The 21196-nt window shown below is 40.1% G+C and overlaps 1 protein-coding gene across 1 annotated transcript in view; it reads left to right on the forward strand.

The window, feature by feature from the left end:
• The window catches only part of DLGAP2 (DLG associated protein 2), a 109552-nt gene that overhangs the window by 14802 nt on the left and 73554 nt on the right, over positions 1-21196 (forward strand). Inside the window, exons 2-3 of the mRNA XM_037392774.1 lie at positions 474-1543; positions 18474-18685. Coding sequence (XP_037248671.1) covers positions 542-1543; positions 18474-18685 — 1214 coding nt within the window. The 5' untranslated portion in view covers positions 474-541. The remainder of the gene's footprint in view (positions 1-473; positions 1544-18473; positions 18686-21196) is intronic.

Here is a 21196-nt window from a genome sequence, read left to right on the forward strand (position 1 = left end):
CTGAGATCCATTTAAGAAAAGGTTCAGTTTGTGACACGAAAATGCCTCTATGGAGAAAGGATACATTTAGGTTAAGATATCCAACTGAGAAACCACAGAAATAGAAACTAGATCTGTGTAACTTAAATGACAAGCCACGAAGCTTGACATATGAATTCCAAATATCAAATAATAAACTGAATACTTGAATACATCCATTAAATCTGAGTAAATTTGCATAATGAATAGCTTCGTAAAATTTAGAACTGCTAGCAGAGAATTTTGCAAACGGGAAGGAGGCTGCATTCACCCCATAATTTGCTCACAGTGGGCGCTTTTTACCAGTTTTATACTGGTGAATGAAATTCCATGAATGGTGAGACTTTCCATCAAGCTCATAGAGAAAAAATGTTAAGTTATGCAATATACTTGGATTTTGCAAGTTAATCTTGAAATCAGACACATAACGTAGGTTTTATATGTTCTCCTGACAGACCAGCAGTACTCATGGTCACCTTCTCAGCACTTCAATGAAGAAAGATATTCTCCTGCTCCGAGGAATATGAAAGGATTATCTGGTAGTCGCAACCAACCACAGTTATGTTCAGCTCATACTTGTGGCTTAGCATCCCCTGAAGATTGTGAACACACCCACGACCATATCCACCATGGGCAGGAGCCAAGGCAATCGTATCTTCTCAGCCCCACGGAGAGTTGCCCGATGGACCACCATCGTTGCTCGCCACGCAGCTCCATTCATTCTGAATGCATGATGATGCCCATGGTAATGGGCGATCACATGTCAAGTAGCACTTTCCCCAGAATGCACTACAGCTCACATTACGACTCAAGAGACGACTGCGCCATGTCTCACGGTAACCCTAAGATTAACCGTATTCCTGCCAATCTTTTGGACCAATTTGAGAAACAGCTTCCTCTTCACCGGGATGGGTTTCACACTTTACAGTACCAGAGGACCTCAACAGCTGCAGAACAACGCAGTGAGAGCCCAGGAAGAATACGCCATCTTGTTCATTCCGTCCAGAAACTTTTTACTAAATCTCATTCCCTGGAGGGATCATCCAAGGGCAACGTTAATGGAACAAAGGGAGACAGTCGAGGGGATGACCATCATCATGGGCACCATTCCAAGCATAGCAAAAGGAGTAAAAGTAAGGAGAGAAAACCAGAAAGCAAGCATAAATCAGGAATGAGCAGCTGGTGGAGCTCTGATGATAATTTGGACAGCGATAGCACTTACCGAACCCCTAGTGTGGTAAATAGGCATCATGCAGATCATATATCCCATTGCTATCCTGAGGCTCTCCAGGGGCATTTTGGGGATCTCTCATTGAAGACTTCCAAAAGTAACAATGATGTGAAATGTTCGGCTTGTGAAGGGCTAGCAATGACCCCTGATGGTAAATACATGAAAAGGAGTTCTTGGTCCACGCTTACAGTAAGTCAGGCTAAAGAAGCTTATCGCAAATCATCACTAAACTTAGATAAGCCTCTGGTTCATCAGGAAATCAAACCTTCCTTGAGGCCGTGCCATTACCTTCAGGTAAGAGGAAGATTTTATTAAGATTTGTACTGAAAAAAAGCATCACCATTTATGCCATTAATCATTGTAAAAAATCACAGAATCATAGAACCCTTTGGGTTGGAAGGGACCTTAAAGACCATCTAGTTCCACCCCCCTGCCATGGGCAGGGACACCTTCCACTAGACCAGGTTGCTCAAAGCCCCATCCAGCCTGACCTTGAACACTTCCAGGGATGGGGCAGCCACAGCTTCTCTGGGCAACCTGTGCCAGTGTATTGTCATCCTCACAGTAAAGAATTTCTTCCTAATACTTCCTCTAAATCTACCTTCTTTCAGCTTAAAACCATTACCCCTTGTCCTTTATATATAACGTAATCTGTGTATCTCTCAAGGGATGTCTGTGTGGCTCACCTGATGCAGATATTCCATGAATGTGAGAAAAATCTAGCTTTTGTCTTTGTTTATAGGGCACAGATTAAAAACTATAAAGCTGGTGTGATATAAATTAATCTAAGGTCAATTAATGTGTTTTCATCTTTGGACATCACACTGAACATTTTGATAAAACCTATGTATCAGACTGAAAAAGGAGCAGTTCTGGCAGTCTGGGGGCTAGAAAAAGTGTTTCAAATACATCTGTGAATGAGTGATTTTCAAAAACGTCTATGTGAGATCCAATTTTTTTGTTCTTTTATTCCTTTTCTCTGAGTTTTTGTAAGTAACAGGAGAATAGATTTATTGGTGTACTCAATTGCTTTGTCATGATGATGATTACTCACAAACTTCCTTTTGGTGATTGGGTCACCCAAGATCATATTGAACTGAGCCTCTTTTGAGACCGTACTGTAAGCTGTCCTTGTCAAAAGTTACATGGGTACCTCAGGGAGACAAATATTTCAGGCCTGGCACTCAGACTAGTTGTGGTGGTGTTCAGCACACTTGTTTTCTCTAGAAGCAAACAAGAAGCTCCCACTTTCTCCAATATTTAAACTTCTATGCCTGCTGCTTACTGCCATTTGCCACCCCAAAGTAATGCTAATGTAGCCATTTATGATGCTGCATGTTGATCTGGATCTTAAAGTGATATAGGCTTAGAAAACAGCTTCAAAAATACTTTGTTTAGACTTTTACATCATGGCCTAGGTCCAGCAGAGTCCCATGGGAAGTGACATTCGCACGTCAGGGTGTACAGAGAATTGCAGTGGGAGCAGAGCAGGAGGAGGGAGTTGTTGAAAGGATAATTTCTTCAGCTAGCTTTACCACTGGGAAAAACATAGTATACGAATATTCCCTTAGGTACTTTTAGCAAGTACAGCCTGCAAAACCCACATTATTCTGAGTACCTTCTCTTTTACTCTTTTTTAAGGAACTTCTCTTTCTCCAGAACGTAACTGATTCTTACGTGGGCAAATCTCCACTCCACATTTATGTATTTAGAGATTTTCATTTCCTGTGAGCTCTGCAGAAGCCAGCAAGCACAGATTAGCAGCAATCCTTGTACTTCTGTGCAGAGCTTTTCCACCTGTGAGCAATAGGGGTCCAATAGTAATGAGTCACACTTGAAGAGCCAGATCTTTTCAAATGTATATGCCGATATCTGGGATCAGTCTTCCCGACTGAAACAAGGAAAGTTCCTCATTGCAGAGCAAGGAAAATAAAGAAATTGCAACATCATAGCATTACCATGCAAGTTGATACCAATTTAGACTGGCAGCTGTGATATTTTATCATATCCAAGTACAGTTCTCATGTATGTAAAACAGCCTGGAAGTTTTTAATCTAACTCGAGCCAGAACTGGAAGCACATCCACTGCAGAGGCTTGCATTTGTGTCTGTGTTCTAAAACCATGTGTACAGCTCTGACATGACGGAGAGGTTTAGGTATGTCTAGCTTTTTCCTTACCATGACGTACTCCTACTTCTACACAGACAGTTCTGGTTCCTCTACATCCCTGCTGAGTTTTGTGCTTTCCTTCTCATCATGTTTCATTGTCCCCACTCCTTACATCTCATTTTTCTTTGCAGAAGTCACCAGATTTTACTTTTCATGAGTCTTCTCTTCACTGCCAACGCATATTAGCATCCTCAAGTGAATATGAAACACTGAGTTCACAGGCTAACTTGGTTATCACTAAACTTTAGATCAAGCCCAGTGGCAAGCCTAGGGAGCAGGAAGGCATATTTTTTGCAGTCATTGTTTTATGCTTTTTGTGAATTGGGATGACTGCAGAAAGGAATTTTCTTCCAGTAATTTGGAAGGTTCATCCAGCTTAAAATCTAGGAGACATGAATTTTAATATTTGCTGCACCAGAGACTTTGTGGTCTTTGGTTTTAAGCCCCTTTAAAAATGGGATAGTAGCCATTCCCTGTCCACAGGGATCCTATAATGGAAATTTGTTAAGACTGGAGTGCTTTATTACTACCATAAAGGATCTATAGTTGTGTCCAAAGCAATAATACCAGGAATTCTATAACAGGAATATTGTCATTACAAAATATGCCATTCAGAGCACAGATACCCTTCAGACTGAGTGGCTGGTTTATTCCCTAGCTGAAGGTCAGCAAACAAATTGAAGGGACCCCATTCTGTCACTGTCATAACCAAACGCTTAGTTTTGAAACTTCTGCGTTGAGGGATGCTGTGCCGTCACACTATAATCATTAAGACCAGAGATATAAGTCCCATTATTAGCTCCGCCATGAACTTTCTCTCTGACCCAGGAAATGTAATTTGTTAATCACTGCACACTGAAATTACTCTATCTGTAAAACTGAGGAGGGATATTTAATTTTTCTTATGGCAGTGTAAGAAACATCACTAAATAATGATTGGATAAAAATAATCATTAGGTTCAGAAACTGGGAAAGGTAGAGAGACTTGTCAGAATCCCTAGCTAGGAGAGTTTACTGCCTTGCTGCAGAATATCTGGCAATGAGAATTCAAGGGATTATGAAGTTGATTATGCAGCAGCAGACTTCCCTGAGGTGCACAAGTGAACAGATTAGCATAAAACCCCAGGCCCTTCACAGGATCTCTGTGTTTATAACATTTCAACACGTGAAGTTAAAAGCCATTTCTCCTGAGTGATGTCAGTTATATATTTTTAAATACTTTTTTAAGCAAATCTGTGAAATTATAGTCCTTCAGTGATCTTATATATGAATACATAAACATACCACAAAATAAAAAAATAATTCTATGTCTATACAATAATATTATAAATTTATAATAGATATATATATATGGCTACCTAGTTGTATACCTGGTATATAGTTATATCTATTTATTCTGCTGCCTAGTTATACAAGGATTCACTGTACCCAGCTCACTTTTCTATCTACTGGTCACCTTCTTGGTTTTTTTTTTTCTTTTGACGCCTGTTTAAAATATTGCCACTTCTGTTTTCCACTAGAGAGTTTAGGTATACGGAGTCCCAAACTGGAAGACCATGGCAGTGCCTTAGGCCTGTGTTTTCTGTGTTGTGGTTTTGGGCTTCCATTTTGCCTTCCACAGTAATCTCTGAGCTGAGCTGCTTTTTCCTTAAAACTGAAACTCTGAAGAGTGAAGAAAGAAAATTTCTTTCTGAGAAGGGATCTTCTACCAAATCCACTGATACCTGAAAACAGGAGATGAGAAGTTTTGAAAGCATCTGCACATTAGATGCTTAAATCATGTCCTAGAGTTGAAAGCAGGTATTTCTTTAGCCTGGTAAACCTCCAAGCTTAGTCTCTGGCTCCTCTCTTAGGGTTTCACACTCCCTGCTCCTCCACAGACAATCCTTCAGCTGGGGGATCTCCTTGGATGGGGAGTGTGCTGTTGTAAGTTAGAGGTGATGCAGTCAACACGCCTAGTTCCAGCATGGGTGGTCACCTGGCCCTGAAGTGGACAGTTTCAGAGAACTAAATTAATAGAAATAAAGCTGTATAAAATAGTGATTACTTTTCTTATCTAAAGCTCACGTGGAGGTGGTGGGAACGTACAGGGAGAAGGGAAGAGTAGGAAGCCCCTTTGGGCTCCAGCTCATTGTTAAATCAACTTTGCTCTAAGGTGAACCGGATGGTCAGCTAGCACCACAAGGTCAGAGAGCAGCCATTTGTACACTAATAGCATTTGTCAGATTCTTGTGAATGACTAGCAACAGTTTTTATGCATGGGCCTTTAATTTCTATTTTGAATGCAGACAAATCAATCTACAACTGCATTTCTGGGCACTAAACGCTTCCGTCATCTCACTTAACAGGCAGAATAGCCCAAGTAGATCGCACATACAGTAAAGCGCACTATTGCATAGTTTTAGCTATAGCAGCTGCTACTGCCTTCCATGTCATTTTAATTTTAATATAAAATATGTTAAGAAAAAGATAAATGAGTTGTGAGATCTCTTCTGTCTTCATCAGCTGTTTTGGCTAATTAGGTTCAACATGTATACAGTACAACGACTTTGATTAATTTCACTCTGATATGAGTACTAGTGAGGAGCAAAGATTTTCATCAGAAAAAATGGATATGAAGTAGATAGCTGTGCTAAAATGATGAATACAAAAGTGTTGCTTACAGTTTCCAGGACTGAAATGCCTGTGAATGCTAGTTAAAGAAAATAATTTCTACAGTAAAGCCAAAAGATAAGCAAGAGGATAGCACTCACCATCACTGAAGTTCTGGAGCACAATGCTGCATGTCACTGATTAATATTCCTTCCTGATCCATTCAACAGCCCGTGAAGCAGCAAGCAATCAAGGTAAACATACCACAAGGTACGGTGGATGAGTCAGCACTAAAAAAGAAAATAGCATGTTGTTCTAAAAATGGCTTCAGCCCACTCCTGTCCTCCTAGTGCATTTAAGTACTAGCGTCATCCGTTACAGCAGTGGCACTGCTAAGCATGTGGGTAATAATGTCAGCTGTGTTCTCTACAGAATGAAAGAAAAGCACAAGAGTTGGTCTCTTACAAAAGGAAAAGAAAAAAAAAAAAAAAAAAGCAGCTGTTTCAACAAGACTCTTTGCTGGTTTAAGTTATGCCTACCTGAAGAGCTTTGAGGACAAGCTAATGGATAAACAGGTATTAAGCCCTCATTTTTCCAGGAAGTCTTCTGGGGACAGGACAGATTCCCACAAACGAAACAGTTGCCCTTGAGAGGCATGCTACTGCTTTGCACTCTCCCTCTGGTTTGCAGGGTTGGATGGATCTGAACTCAGTGCACCTTTCTCAGCACTTCATCTTTGTGAAACCAGATTGTATCTGTTTGCTTGACATAAAACCTGTATACAAACTACAGAAGCTATGTCCAATACTCTACCAGCTGGTGCATACTGTGGAGTCAGCCAGAGCTAGCAAAGTTTTGATACTAACATCCAAATCACTATCACCCATGCTGCCTTCACAATGATTTATGACCAGTGCCCACTGCAGAATTGACTGGGTTGTTTCCACAGCAGTAGGAGCTAGTATAGATAATATGTTAACAGGGTAGCCTGCATCCTAAATTAGCATGGGCATGTGCGCTACCATTTTGATTGCTACAGCCCATTCCAGCCCCACAAGCATGTCTCAGCTAGCCTTGTGCCCTCCCAGTCAGGACTGGCGATGTGCAAGAAGAGGCCCAGACAATATGGGAAATGATGGGACCGTTAATGCCCTACAGTCTGTTCACAATGTTAATGTCAGCCTGCAACATCTGGTACAGCACCTGGGGCCACTCTGGAGTTATTCCCCAGGTCAGTAAGGGTGTAATCCTCCCATACAGAGCAGCAAGCTTAACCACTTGTACTTGTTCCTTATAATGTTCTCTCTACCCATCATATCTCTGAAGTATTGCACTTAACAATTTAAAGAACGTTAAATAAAAAGGATTTAATAAAGTTGACACTTCCCTGTATTTACAAAATGCTGATGGTTTTGTGTGTCACAAAACGCAGAATACTTCTGAAATACCCCTTCCAAGGGAAAAAGGAGAAAGAAAAAGAAAATAAATACATTCAATCAATGGTGGTGTAAAGCTCAGACCAAACATTTGTCTCCATTACTGGTATCTTGAATTACTGTGTTAATCAGTGGTACAACAGCACATCGCTTCCATGCCCATGTACTAAGATGCTCATATCGGCTGAAATGAGCTGCTGAAGCTTTTTTCCAAACCAGAGTAGAAAGATTTCAGAGTTAGTATTTTCTTAAAGCTGCCAAAGCAAGTCCCTATTACTGTAGAAATGTCAAAGCTAGGAGTGGAAAAGGGAGGCCATGATCCCACTGCCCTTTAATCAGAGAAAATTGTCCTCCTTTATAATGTTAGTACAGCGCAATGCCAAATTGTTTTTCAGCATTCACTTCACCAAAGCTGAAGGCTGACCTTTGCAGTTGTTACTCAAAGGTGCTACTGGGTCTGAAGAAGTTTTCAGGCAGGAGTAGCTTGTTATTTTAGACACTCAGGCCAGTTGCATCTGTCAAATGAGACTGCCAGGGATGCACACCCGGAGCTGTCTTGACTGCACACTCTCCTAAAATACAGTCTTACCGCCTAGGGCAGACCCTGCTCCTCTCCTGAGCAGTCTGTATTGTTTTTCCTGTGAACAGGTGACTGTAAACAATGGTGAAGCATTCATAAACGTGGCTTTGGTTTGGGGTTTTTTTTGCATCTAGTTTTGGCCATCTTACAGTGCTGTGCTCAAAGGTTGTTTTTCAAAGTGGAGATGCAGGTGTGTTTAAATGGCTGAACGTCTATATGGACAAGGTCCTGGTATTTCTGGTAGAGGAACTGGTCTTTTGAAAAGTGTGCAGATAGTTTAGCGTTACCTAGTATCTAGACAGGAAAAAATACCCATTTCACTCTGTCAGCCAAATAATTTGAATCATCTGGAAATAACTGTTCAAAACTGCCAATCATTACTTCAACTGAGAAAAATGGATGAAAGGCATATATATATATATTACATAGCCTTTACAATTATTTATGTTTTAAAGACGTGCTGTTTTTTGTCAGTAGTAGCCCTATAAAAAGTTGGGTTTTTTTAAAAGGTGATATAATTTCCTGCTTAGATTACATAAGACCCTGTTTACTACAGGCCATCTTTTGGGTCAGCCCTGAATATGCTGCCTTTTAGGTTCTTCCCTGTCTAGCTCTTATACTGGCTCTGCAACGTTGGAGTCCTTGCTACATCTGCAGTCTCTGTGGTTTTAGAGTTGCTGTGCATTTTAAGTGTGTTGGAAGCACTTCTCCTTTTCTTCCTTTAAGGGCATTTTTGTCTCTTACTCTATACTTCTATGACAATGAATGGTCTGTGGGGTCTTGTCCCACTCACATAAGGTGACAACTCTGAATTTCCCTTAGCGTCTGCAGTGGTAAAGGCAAAGATATTTCCAGGGGGACTTACAGGTGATTTTGGCTGATAAGTCATGCAGTGTTGAGACCCTGGGCTGAAGGGGCTGATGACACTTTATTTTCTCATTTCGGAAAGTGGCTAGAAAAGGACAGAATAGTAAGGCACTGCAGTGCCTACCCTGTACCACACAGGCCCCTAGCTACCTGTGGGAGTGTTGGATGTGATGCAGCAAGGCCACAGGGATGCAGGTGACCCCCGGTGAGTGGGACTACATGCCTCATGCACTCAGAGGGTCTTCTCTCCCACAGCTTCATCAGTCACAAAACCCAGGCTGTTCTTCACTGTACTGTGCAGATAGCTGTGTTCCATTCGCTCTGCAAATGTGGTTCAGGCAATTCAGTCTACCTCTCCCAAAGATATCTGCCAGGAAAACTTGTAGTTAGCCTCAGTTGCTGATATTGTGGTCCCTTGGGCTTCGTCTGCTGCCCTGTCAATCAGGAAGCCCTGCTGGCAGGTATATTCCTGGCTCCCATTCTCCTGTAGTAAGCGATAAGCTGCAATCCAGTTTAAGTCTTTAGCCTTTTCACGCTTGGTTTTAGCAGAATTTGCATTGTAACTAAATTAATTCAATTTATAGAGAACGATGTAAAGGAAAATGCGGATATAAGCTGGCCCAGAAAGGCAAAGAAATAGAAAAACAAATTCTGGGTGTGTAACTATGGCAATTTAATTGGCAGAAATGCTGCATTTCGTGGCAATCATGAGAAGTTCCAAGTCTTGGTCTTTGATGCTTCTGTGGACCTCCATTATTACAATAATTGCTACCTTATGGTACATCTATGCTATCAAACTGCATAGTGTCGGGATGGTTTCCTTGGCACTGCACCCTGATCCTCTGTACTGTTATGTGGCTCAAGCTGTCTTGGGCATCGTTTTCATCCAAGCCAGCCAAATTTCCCTGAACAGTTCCTGGGTACAGCTCAGGGCTTAGCACAGGCCAGGGACCATTCCTGGTAGTCACACTCAGTTAGAGACAAAGATTTCTCAGTATCATGGGTGCAGAGTGCTGCAGGCCAGCTGACCTCCAGGCAGGACAGTGGGACTTCATTCACTGAGGTATGCCCAGCCATGGGGTAATCATCACACCATTTTCATCCTTCTGTCTTGCTAGTACTGATGATTGTGCAGTGGCACAGTGAGCTGGAGGAGCTCACCAGTTCAGATGAAAATTTTTCTTTACTTATCTTTATTATTATATTTTCCAGGCAGCACTCTAAGTCACTTTACCATTACTAGCATTGCTTGAAAAGCTGAATATTGCTTAAGGAAAATCTGCCCCACTTAAGATGATGGTAGTATAACTTTAAAGCAGATTCTGCTGACCACAAAGCAGCATCCTGGGTCACTTACCAAAGGAAATATGCAGCCAACTGGAACCCAGGGTTCTTGGTTGAACCTGTACTGGGTTTGTGTCTTTGAGAAGCTACATATATATAGGTTCTTTTTTAAGTACAGGCCAAGCCCGCCCTTCAGTCCAAGCGCAACTCGTGTCAAAGTTCTGGCACCAGATCTCAGTGAGCTAAAATCTCTTTTTTTAAAAAGATTTAAATCTTTTAAATCTTTGAGCAGGCTAAAATCACTTACAGTGAGGACAAGCCCACCACTGTCATCTGACTGCACCTCACTCCACGGTGTCAAAATGGCGCAGAGTCCAGAGGGTCCCAGAGAGACCCAGCAATGTAGCAGAGGATTTGCAGGTGGCTGAACTGCAAAGGTCTTTGCCAGCAATATGAGCACAGCAGGTCAGGAGGTGTGCATTTGGCCCACATTCATCCAAACAGTATAAACAAAGCCACAGAGTCCTCACAACACTATTTACAGTACTTAACCATCCTCAGATTACAGTTAACATTGTTGCTGGGGAACCAGTTAGGAAACGAAACATAGTACTGGTTCTTTTTGGTTTAGTTCATCCCTGTTGAAATACGAGTTATGAAGTATAATTTAAATGAAAAGAACACTGTTCTGTAGAAAATACAGAAGCGGTGACTAAGCAATCCTGAGTACACTGGACAGAAGTCTTCTTTCTGTCAAGTATCAGTTAGTGCAGCTTTGCTTGGAACGTGAAAATTGGGCAGTAAATAATGCTGGCACTTAGTTTGCCTATTCAAACATCTCCCAGCTGGAACGTTATGTTTGTGTTCTGTGATCTGCATGGTTGTCCTATCCATTCCCAACTCCCAAATTCCTGAATTCAAGTTCTTTTCAACCCAGTGTAAAATATATATTGTTTGGGATCTATGGCATGTCCTTCATCTTCCTGTGATACTATGGCTGTTCATACCAAAGCCTGGAGAGAATGGCTGGCAAGCAAAGATGCCTCTTGCTTTTCCAGATTAGCTCCTGCCTTGATGGACAGCGTCAGCGGCCTTTCAGGGGATGCTGCAAGATCTCTCTGTGCTTTTGAGCTGTCAAGGAGTTTGGGGAGTAGGGCGTGTCTTGTGAAAATTACACCTAATTACGAGGATTGGCATTGTTAGTGGTGAGGAGGAGTCCCCGGCATATTTTGTAGAGGATTTTGAATGGCTTCATTGTATAATTCATATTCTTTGAACAATGAATCAGCACATTAAAAAAAAAAAAAACCCACAGAAAAAAACTAGTCAAAAATGTTCAGGGAATGGTGTTGAGGCAAAGACACAAAGTTAGGTCTGAGGAAACAAAGTTTTTGTTTTCAGATACTGCACTTTTCCCTCCTGCAAAAGCTAGACCAATAGGGTCTAGAGTCTGCATCCAGTAAACAGGGGAATGTCATTAGAAGAAAAATCTAGTAATTGGTCACTGTCCTTTCATCTGCAAAATGTTTGAAAACACAAGAGGTCCAGCTCTCACCTGTCACATTAAGGGGGAGGGTTTTCCCCAAACCCTTTATGTTCAACTAGTCTGTCAACATGCCAGGAAAGACAAGACCCTTGTACCCAGCCAGCCTGTCAGAGCTCGCTACAGAGACTCCATGGGGCAGCACACTGCATTGGAGGGTGATTCACCCGTCCTGTTCAGGGATTCCCGGTGACAGACGCAACGACCAAATCAATTATTCAAGTTCCCGGAAACACACAAAACAGATCTCAGCTGAGAAATTTTATCATACAGATTTGTAACAGATTAGGGTTCGAGTTTGCCATTGATAGTACACTGACTGCAAGAACAAGCATAGAATGGTATACAAAGTCTAATCACTGATAAAAGCCAGCTGGGGTAAATCATTAAGCACACATAGAATATAGTATAGCTCTTACCCAAGAGGCCTCCCCGTGGGGGAGAAGACAGGTCTGGCCCATCGGTCAGTCCCAACAGTTACAGTGGAGACTTCCCTAACTTCTTCCTAACTTACTTTTGTATTATTTCTTTACTTTTAGGTGGAGCTTGAGTGACTCCAGTCATAATATCATTTGTTACTGATAGGTGTAAAATTCTCTCACTTTACCTTTAAAGGTACAGTCAATAAAAATGTAAAGCGCACTTTCAGTGAGGGGTGGTCTTACCTTGGAGGTGGGTAGCTTTGAGATGGAGGTGTGCTTTGGTATTACAAAGAGATTATAATGAGCAAAGTTCATCCAAGGAACCAGTTGCTGGTTCAACAGCCGACACCTTCCCCTACCTTCCCTGCTGGACAGCTGCTACGTGGTTTTATCAGTACATGGTACCAGCAAGTTCCCCTCCCTGCAGGGAGTACGACAGGGCCTGGCCGCGGTGCCTTCACCCCAGACCCCCCACACCCCCAGTTCAGTTCCCCTCAGCATGTGCTGAGGCTGCAGGTTCTGCTGCCTGGGGAACTACTGGGCAGCAGATACTGTGCACACCAGCTGCACTCCATCCTGACAGTAGCAGCTGCAGTTTTACCCTAAAATTTCTTTAATGTTATAATATAACTTTATATTTTTATATATATGTTATTAATAGATAGATAGATAGAACTTTTACACGCACCTTCCATTATAATATCGAGGAAACTTTCTACCATGCTAAAAAGCATTGCTGTCTGCCTTGTAAGATTGTCATCTACTTCCATCTACTTACAGCTTTGCACAAAGGCTGTTTTTCTGAGGCTCTCTGAAGAAGGCATGATTTAAAAGAAAATCTCTTACCTACAGATTGTGTTCTTTTTTTTGGGGGGGGGGTCATCTTTGTGAAGAGGCTGAGAAAGCATAAAATTACAAAAATTACATATCTACTACATAGTGTTTCATATCTTATCCTTCTTTATAACATCTATAATCTAATTACATGCACAGACAGCTTCAGCTTCTAGTAAAATGTGAAATTTATATTACTAAGGTAAGATTTAGGTCGTAATGAATATTTCAGTGCATTTTACATCTGCATGCTAATTAAATTTCACAGGACTTCTGTGAGATAGGTAATCGTCATTTTAACCTTTGAGAATGAGAAATATGAAGAAGTGATAGTCAGCTCCAAGGCATTTATTTACAAGTGTTTCATTTTAGATGGTAAAGTGATATGCCAGATTTTAAGCAGATCAGCAATTTAGTGGTGGAACACCTTTAAAATTCTGGGAGCTGGGAGGAAATGCCATAGAAGTGGGTGGAACAACAGGAGCAAATCTATTTTGAAATGCCAGTGGTTGTTGCCAATTTGATGATTTTAGCTAAATCCTAAACTGAAATTAAAAAACTTGAATTAACAGTGGTCAAAGTCCAAAAGAAAGAATATTTCATTGGTTCTCCCAGTTTTGACATCAGTAGTTCTTAGATACACACTGCTAACACTAGTTCCTGAATGGTAGCCTAGATTGGCCATCTCTGATTAGATATAAGGAAAAACTTTTTCCTCCCGAGTGTGGTCAAATGCTGGAATAGGTTGCCTAAAGAGGTTCATATGGGCCTACCTCTCAAGCCTGTCATGGTCCCTCTAGATGGCATCTCTTCCCCCAGGCGTGTTGACTGTACCACACAGCTTGGTGTCATTGGGAATCTTGCTGAGGGTGCACTCAATCCCAGTGTTCAAGTCACCATCAAAGATGTTAAATAGCACTGGTCCCAGTACTGAGCCCTGAGGAACACCACTTGTCACTGGTCTCTGCTTGGACATTGAGACATTGACTGAAACTCTTCTAAGTGTGGCCATCCAGCCAATTTCTCATCCACTGAGTGGTCCATCCATCAAATCCATGTCTCTGCAGTTTAGAAATAAGGATGTCATCCGAGACAATGTCAAATGCTTTGCACGACTCCAGGTAGATGACATCAGTTGCTCTTCCCTCATCCACCAATGCTGTAACCCTGTTGTAGCAGGTTGGTCACCAAATTTGCCAGGCAAGATTTTCCCTTGATGAAGCCCTGTTGGCTGTCACCCATCGCCTCCTTACTTTCCACTTGCTTTAGCATAGTTTTCAGGAGGATCTGCTCCATGATCTTGCCAAGCATAGAGGTGAGGCTGGCTGGCCTGTAGTTCCCCATGTCTTCCTTTTTTCCCTTTTTAAAAATGGGAGTTATGTTTCCCCTTTTCCAGTCAGCGGGAACTTCACTGGACTGCCACAACTTCTCAAATATGTTGTCTTTCTCTTCTAACCAGCCCTCCCCAGGCAATCTGTGAGTGTTTCATTAAATGGCCATGAGTTACAAAAAGAGGAGAGCATGCCAGTTTGTTTAACATCAGGTCTAAGTCCTCTCCTTCCTGAGCACTCCAACTGTTACTGATTAGAAGGTGAGCAGTAACGTCTCCCAATTCCATAACCATTTCGTCATGGAAGGAGAGAATAAGGCTGCTCAGTCCTTTGAAAAAAAATCTGAATTTGTTCTTCAAAAGATGGTTTTAGGCTGTGAATGGGAAATGACAGAAGGGCCTTTCTGCTGCCTGTTATCACGTGCAATAAACCCAAGAAAGGAGAAAAACGTTTGAGATTTTTCTTCATGTTTTGCATTTTGTTTGCTAACTGAAGAGACCTTTTGGATGCTACTCTGAAGGAGCTAACTCTCCCAAATGCCTTGTACAGGGAATGTGGAATCCTACCTAAGTTTCTGGAGTTCACTTTCAGCATCAGCTCCATAAAATGTAGTAAGTTTTAGGTACCAGGTGCTTTGATAAAATCGGCCCCAGATGACTAATGTAAGATATCACATTGAATTAGCAGCAGAACAATTAAAAGGTCCCAAATTCCTGAACCTGGTTCTGCTGCTCACAGCAACAGTGCATGAGAAAATTGTAAGAGAGACTCATCATTCTCTGTAATAGTTATAACCAAATCAGCAGCCAGTGACAGAATTAAATGAAAAGATCCAGACCTTGTCAGCTCATTGTTCTTACAAAAGGAAATTCATATGGTAATATGCAGTCTAACTCCTCTGTGGATAGAAACTACATACACAGGGATTCATGTTAACATCTAGAACAGGAGGAAGGCCTTTTTAGACATTATAAATAACAGCACTCATCACTGTATGCCAGTAGATAATTAGGGTAATTATTCCAAATTAGCAGCTGCAAACCCTGCAGATGGGAATTTCAGGGGCTGGTAACTATTGTAAGAAAGCATTTCTGCAAGCTGCAAAGCCCTTTTCATGTTTTGGAAAATATACGTTTAATGACCCTCACACATGCTGTTAAATATTTTTGTTAATATTTCAAAATAAAAATCTTTCCTACACTAGTATAACACTTCTGCTTTTCTTTAAAGCTATGCTGGGGTCTGAGACGACCTGGATTTGGGAAGATTTTTCCAAGTATTTAACCTATCAGCTAAAGCAAATGATGAACCAGGCCAAACTGGACCTCAAGTTTTGCTTTTATTATCAGTCCATGAGGAAAAGCAATGTCAAGGGCCCTTTCCTTGGCTTTTGACAACAGGGAAAGGGCTCCAGCTGTTTTCCTAGGCTCTGCATGAAACCTTCTGAGAGAGCACATTGTCAGACTTGCTTGCCAGGCTCCAGAAGCATCTTCCCTGTGTTCATTGTATTCTGCTCCTTTGAATGGCTGAAGGGTAGAAATATGCACATATTTTAATTGTGAATAATGTTTCTTCAACCATAATTTTTTCTGTGATAGTCAACAAGTTAGAAGGGGATTCTTGGTGCATTTGTGTGTACCATGCGGTTTTAGCTTTTATGTGAATTCATTTGAGTCCAGAAAATAAAAGAAATGTAGTCAACAAAAATAGTAAGACACATAAATGTAAGATTTATCCTCATGAAGCTCCTTATCACAGTGAAGAAACTTAATTTTTTAGATACTTCAATGTAAAGAAATCAGTCATTCCTATCTTTTAAAGTAAGATTTCAACTTCAATCAACAAATAAGCCCGTGTTTACTCATTTAAATCCAGTCCTTATCTAGTTATTTGAACATGGAATTTCAGACAAAAGGAAGTTGAGAAACTAATAATTTTTTTTGCATTTGAGTAATTAAAAGGTTATTGATCAATGTCTTTTTAAACTTTCTATTTAATTATCATTGAGCTAAAATGAAGGAAAAAAATTTCAAGCCAAAATAATGATTCTATGAAAAAGTTATCAATTTTTTGAAAAAGAATATTAAGACTGAACATAATAATTCAGCTTTAGTTCAGAAAATTGAACAGTATAGCTTGCAGTGGGCCCATGTAGATGCCAGTAAATGCTTTTTCAGCATTTGGATTTTGTTTTTAGCTATGCTGACAGGAAAGTAATAAGACTTTGAAGTGAGAGTATGTTTGTGTGTTATCAATTAATTTTTCATATACAGCTCTCTGATTCAGATTTTTACAGTTAATAGTGTTGCCAGCTGTAGATTAAAAAAAAAGCTTAAGAAAATAGATTTATTTTGTATATTTTAGAAGTCTGGCTATTACAACTATCACTACATGTAAATACTTCTAGGTCTCCTAGTATCTCAAAAAACCTTCCTCCAACATTAATCTCACACATACTAGGTCTTGGAAAAGAAATGAGAGTGATGTATCACATTTACAGGCTTGAAGTTTGGGAAGATTTTTTACACTCCCTTTCTAATCACCATCCAAAGCTGAATAATATGAAAAGTTTGTTTCTTTGCATGATGTAACCCATATTTAATTTAGATTCATGCTCTGTCCTATTACTTTATATAGGAATGTAACTCATAATTTTTTCTCTCATATTTGCCTCTAACATTTTTCTGATATGTGTGATCTGTTTCATCTCTTCTTATCTGTCTTCATCTTCAGCCTCATTTTTCTCTCCTGAGCTTGTTTCTTTAATTTAATATCTCTATTTTCAGTTGTTCACCCACGTTTAAAACTTCACTTCCCCCTTAATCCCTTTTTGGGGCTCCAAGCACCAGGTCTGTTCACCTGATGTGTGGCTAAGCCATGTATCTTGAAAGAGCAGCAAAGGTGACAGGCAGATCATGTTAGTTACTTAGGTCCAATCTCCTGCTGAAACTGAGGGGAGTGTTTGCTTCAGCTCCACAGTGAATTCTGTCTGCAGAGGGTCTCAAATATGTTTGACTTGAAAGTCTTTATCAGACATCTTGCTTTGCAGAAACAGCTTAATATATGTGTAACTGGAAGTTCAGATTTATAGTATATTTGTAAATAATGCCATTGTACTGTTTAATATATATGAAGTCATTATGTTGATAAAGGATTTGATGCTGCCAAGTGCATCAGCCTTAGTCCACTGATGGGCTCTGTCACATCCTTCTTTTTAACCATGAGTCATTATAATGGATTTCAGAGAGCTGTTTATATCCTTTAAATTAAGTAAATTCTTAAGTGTGTTTCTGGATTAGGACCAGAGGACTCAGCATCTTGGAAGATTAAACAAAAAATCAAAGCATCAGCAATACTGGCAGAGACAGGCTTGCTAAATTTTCCCATAAGTCTTAAAACAAGGCTGATTTCACTTTGGATTGGAAAACCTACTCCTGCTCAATTCCCTGCCAATTTGTGGTGCAGAGAGATATACATCCACCAGCTGTGGATTATCTGACTGCCAATCTTACTATTTGATAAACGACCTCAACTGCATGAAAGCAGCCTCAACCAAATGTATTTTTAATTAACTGGCTACATTCCTGATATGATACAGCCTCTATTAACTATTTTGCAGTTTCTACATAAGAAAAAAAATCAAATTGCCACATGTGCCTTTTTTTCCACAGACATTTACCCTAAATGAGAATCCTATCCCTTTATGCCAAAATTATAGCTTAGTTTAACTCAAATACTTCATTCGCCTTCCTGAAAAGCGGCCAAAGCCCCATATGAGAAGAGCTGGTAAAAGACTGAAGTGCTCAGCTTTCAGAGAGTTTTAGGTCTGGAGACACCTGATCAACTTACTGTTTATCAGCTGAAAATCTGTGTGCAAACTTCCTGCAATTTAGAGCTTGTCTGCAAATAAGACATTGTAGCTCAGCGCACAAACCATGACTTGATTGTGCCTTAGGCTCCAGCATTTCTAAACTGAAAATTTCCAATCTTGAAGTTGAAATTAAATTGCCAGATCATTTGGGTACCTTAGAAATTTCTATGTTACCTGTTTCTGAAGAATAAAAAATTCACAGCTTGTGTTTGTAAAATGAAAAATTGAAGGATGCATTTAAATACATGAAAAGAATAATGCACATTTTGTTGATGTGTTTTATGGTCTCCATTAGGTACCTCAGGATGAATGGGGAGGATACCCAGGTGGTGGGAAAGATGAAGAGATCCCCTGCAGAAGAATGAGAAGTGGGAGCTATATTAAGGCCATGGGAGATGAAGAAAGTGGAGACTCTGATACCAGCCCTAAGACATCACCAAAATTAACAGTTCGACCAGAGTCGTTATTAAAATCCATTGGACAGAGACCACTGGGAGATCATCAAAAGTAAGTTTCACTGTACTATGTTATACACCTTTCTAAAATTTGCCATGACTTGGGTGACTTTTCTTTGTGTGTTACTGGTAGTGGTCAGTATCCGTGAGAAAATATGATACTGTAGTTAAAAAGCTAACTTTTGTGTCTTAGTTTTAATTTAGCTAGAGTTCCTTATAATTACTGGGTGAAAAACTGTGATCTCCCTCCATCTGTGTAACACACATGCTACCTCAGAAAGATTTTGTTATGTTTACTGAAGGAAATATATCCATATTTTTATAAAAAGTTTAAAATTCTGCATTTTTTCTTCTCTAGAAGGATTGTTTTATATTACAAGTCTTTTTTATTTCATTGGTTTCTCTAAATAGCAAATAACTATTCTATACTAGGTATAACAACAAATATATAATTCTGTCGTATATTTGGCATCTTACACCTTTCTTATTGCTACAATGCTTTATATATCAGCTGTACTGTAACATACACATGTAAACATTGTGGAGGGTTTTGTTTGACTGTTGTGTTTTTTTCATTCATACTGCCTACAATATGGCCTATTAAATAACTAAAGCAAATTTTAAAACTATAGGAAAATATGTAGTTAAGTATGTTTTTCAATAGATCTCTATTTTTCTCTCCTTTTTATTCTTTCAATATATTATTTTATAACTAAACGGCAAATATACTTCTGAAGACAGTTTCAAAGTGGTAGCCTGATTTCAAATCTGCAGCTTCTATTAAAATGACTGGGTGTTTCTCACAGCTTAGAAAATGGATATTTTTGCCTGGGAGAAATACACAAAATGAAGAAATTAAGATTGAAATCTTTAATCAAAGGTTGTTTATTGTTCTGTAGATAATACCATGTATAGCATGCCATAGTGACTCATCTTTCCATAAAATAAAACAAAACAAAAACCTTAGACAGAAGTCCTTAATTAAATTTAATTATTTAGCTTGCAATCTGGAGGAGAACCATCAACTTTCACTGTTGCTGAAGAGAACAACTCTAGAGTTTGCAACTCTATTATTTCACATAGCTTGCTCATGCATCTCTGTAGACTTAATTCAGATGCACAAAGGTGTCTGTACCATGAACCGATGTAAGATTTCTGAGATAGCATTAAAGGACACTGACAGGTCTCACTTTCAATTGGCAACTAAAATCAAGGCAGGATACTTGTTCATCTCAAAGGGTGCTGGAGACCTATGCTTAGGCAATGGAGCCAAATTCTAAAGGTGAATCTGAAGAATTTGCTATAGTATTGGTTCCAATGATGAAAACATGGCCTGTAACATGGGTATTTCTGACAGACCTGTGCCTGGCTGATTACCAACGATGAAAAGATGAGTGCTTAATGACAGTGGTTGGAAGCAATATTTCAATTTTTTTGTATTCTTAGTCACTGTATCTGGGCTGAGTTTGGAGTTTGAGGTGTGCTGGCTACATCAACTGGTTCAGTCCAAATTTGTGAAAGTCTCTGGGAAACAGAAAAGGTGGTTAATTTTCAGCTTGTGAGTACTTGTCAGCGGAAGTAGAGGTCTCTCAGGATGAGGAGCCTGTAATTTCTCAGCCATAGTGGAGACATATGTTGTGAATTCTTCAGTCCTGGATTTTCTCATAAATGGCTCTGAAAGCTGTGGGTCTTGCAAGAAGGCAATTATCCTTGTAGGATAAGGTGTGCTAAGGGAGAGTAAACTAATTAATGTCTGTGGCTTGTTAAGAGTGACCCTTCTAAAGGCAACAGGGAAAGAGGAGATACTCGACTTAGACTTCCACACGTTGACCAGCTTTGTTCCTGCTGGTAAATTAAACATTTCCAGAACACAGACCTGAGTACAGAAACTTGACCATGTACACCGAGAAGGTTTTGAAGTGGTCTTTCCCAGCGGCAGTCTGGATGCAGCCATCCTGCTTTGGAGGGTGTGTCATATCCATCCTAGTACCACAAACTAAAACCTTTTCTCAGAGACAGTTCTAATTTTCCAAGTACTTAGACCAAACAAAATATATTTTATTCTGTTCTTTGGTTTTGGCTATGATTGAACTTCCCGCAAGTGAATGTAGATAACAGCACAAATTTTCCACTGAGTGGCAGGTCTCAGTGCCTGCCCTAGACCCCTACAGCTTATAAGCGGATCCAGACGGCATCTAGACGTATGTATTCGAGCAAAGAATATGTTTCAAGAACGAAAGTCTCTGATCTGTTAAATCCTGAAGGCAGGTGGTTATTAGCAGGTCAGTACCAAATGTTGTGTCTTCCATCACTTTTCCATGTAATGAAAATACACTGCTCAGAATATAATTGACTAAAATATGGGTGAGATGCTGATGCAGTGTACTGGTGTTGACAGCTGTGCCTGTTCGTGCTCCCAAAGGATTTAATGGCATAGTTACCAATAACTGCAGTCAGAAAAGGAAGAAGGTTTTTGTAATACTGTGAAATATTATTAGGGGCTCCGTTGAGAATTTGTTGCAAACACTGCACTAGGAATAATTGAGCAGCCAGGCTGCTGTTG

The sequence above is a fragment of the Falco rusticolus genome, chromosome 6 (genome assembly GCF_015220075.1).
Source record: "Falco rusticolus isolate bFalRus1 chromosome 6, bFalRus1.pri, whole genome shotgun sequence".
Lineage (NCBI taxonomy): Eukaryota > Metazoa > Chordata > Aves > Falconiformes > Falconidae > Falco > Falco rusticolus.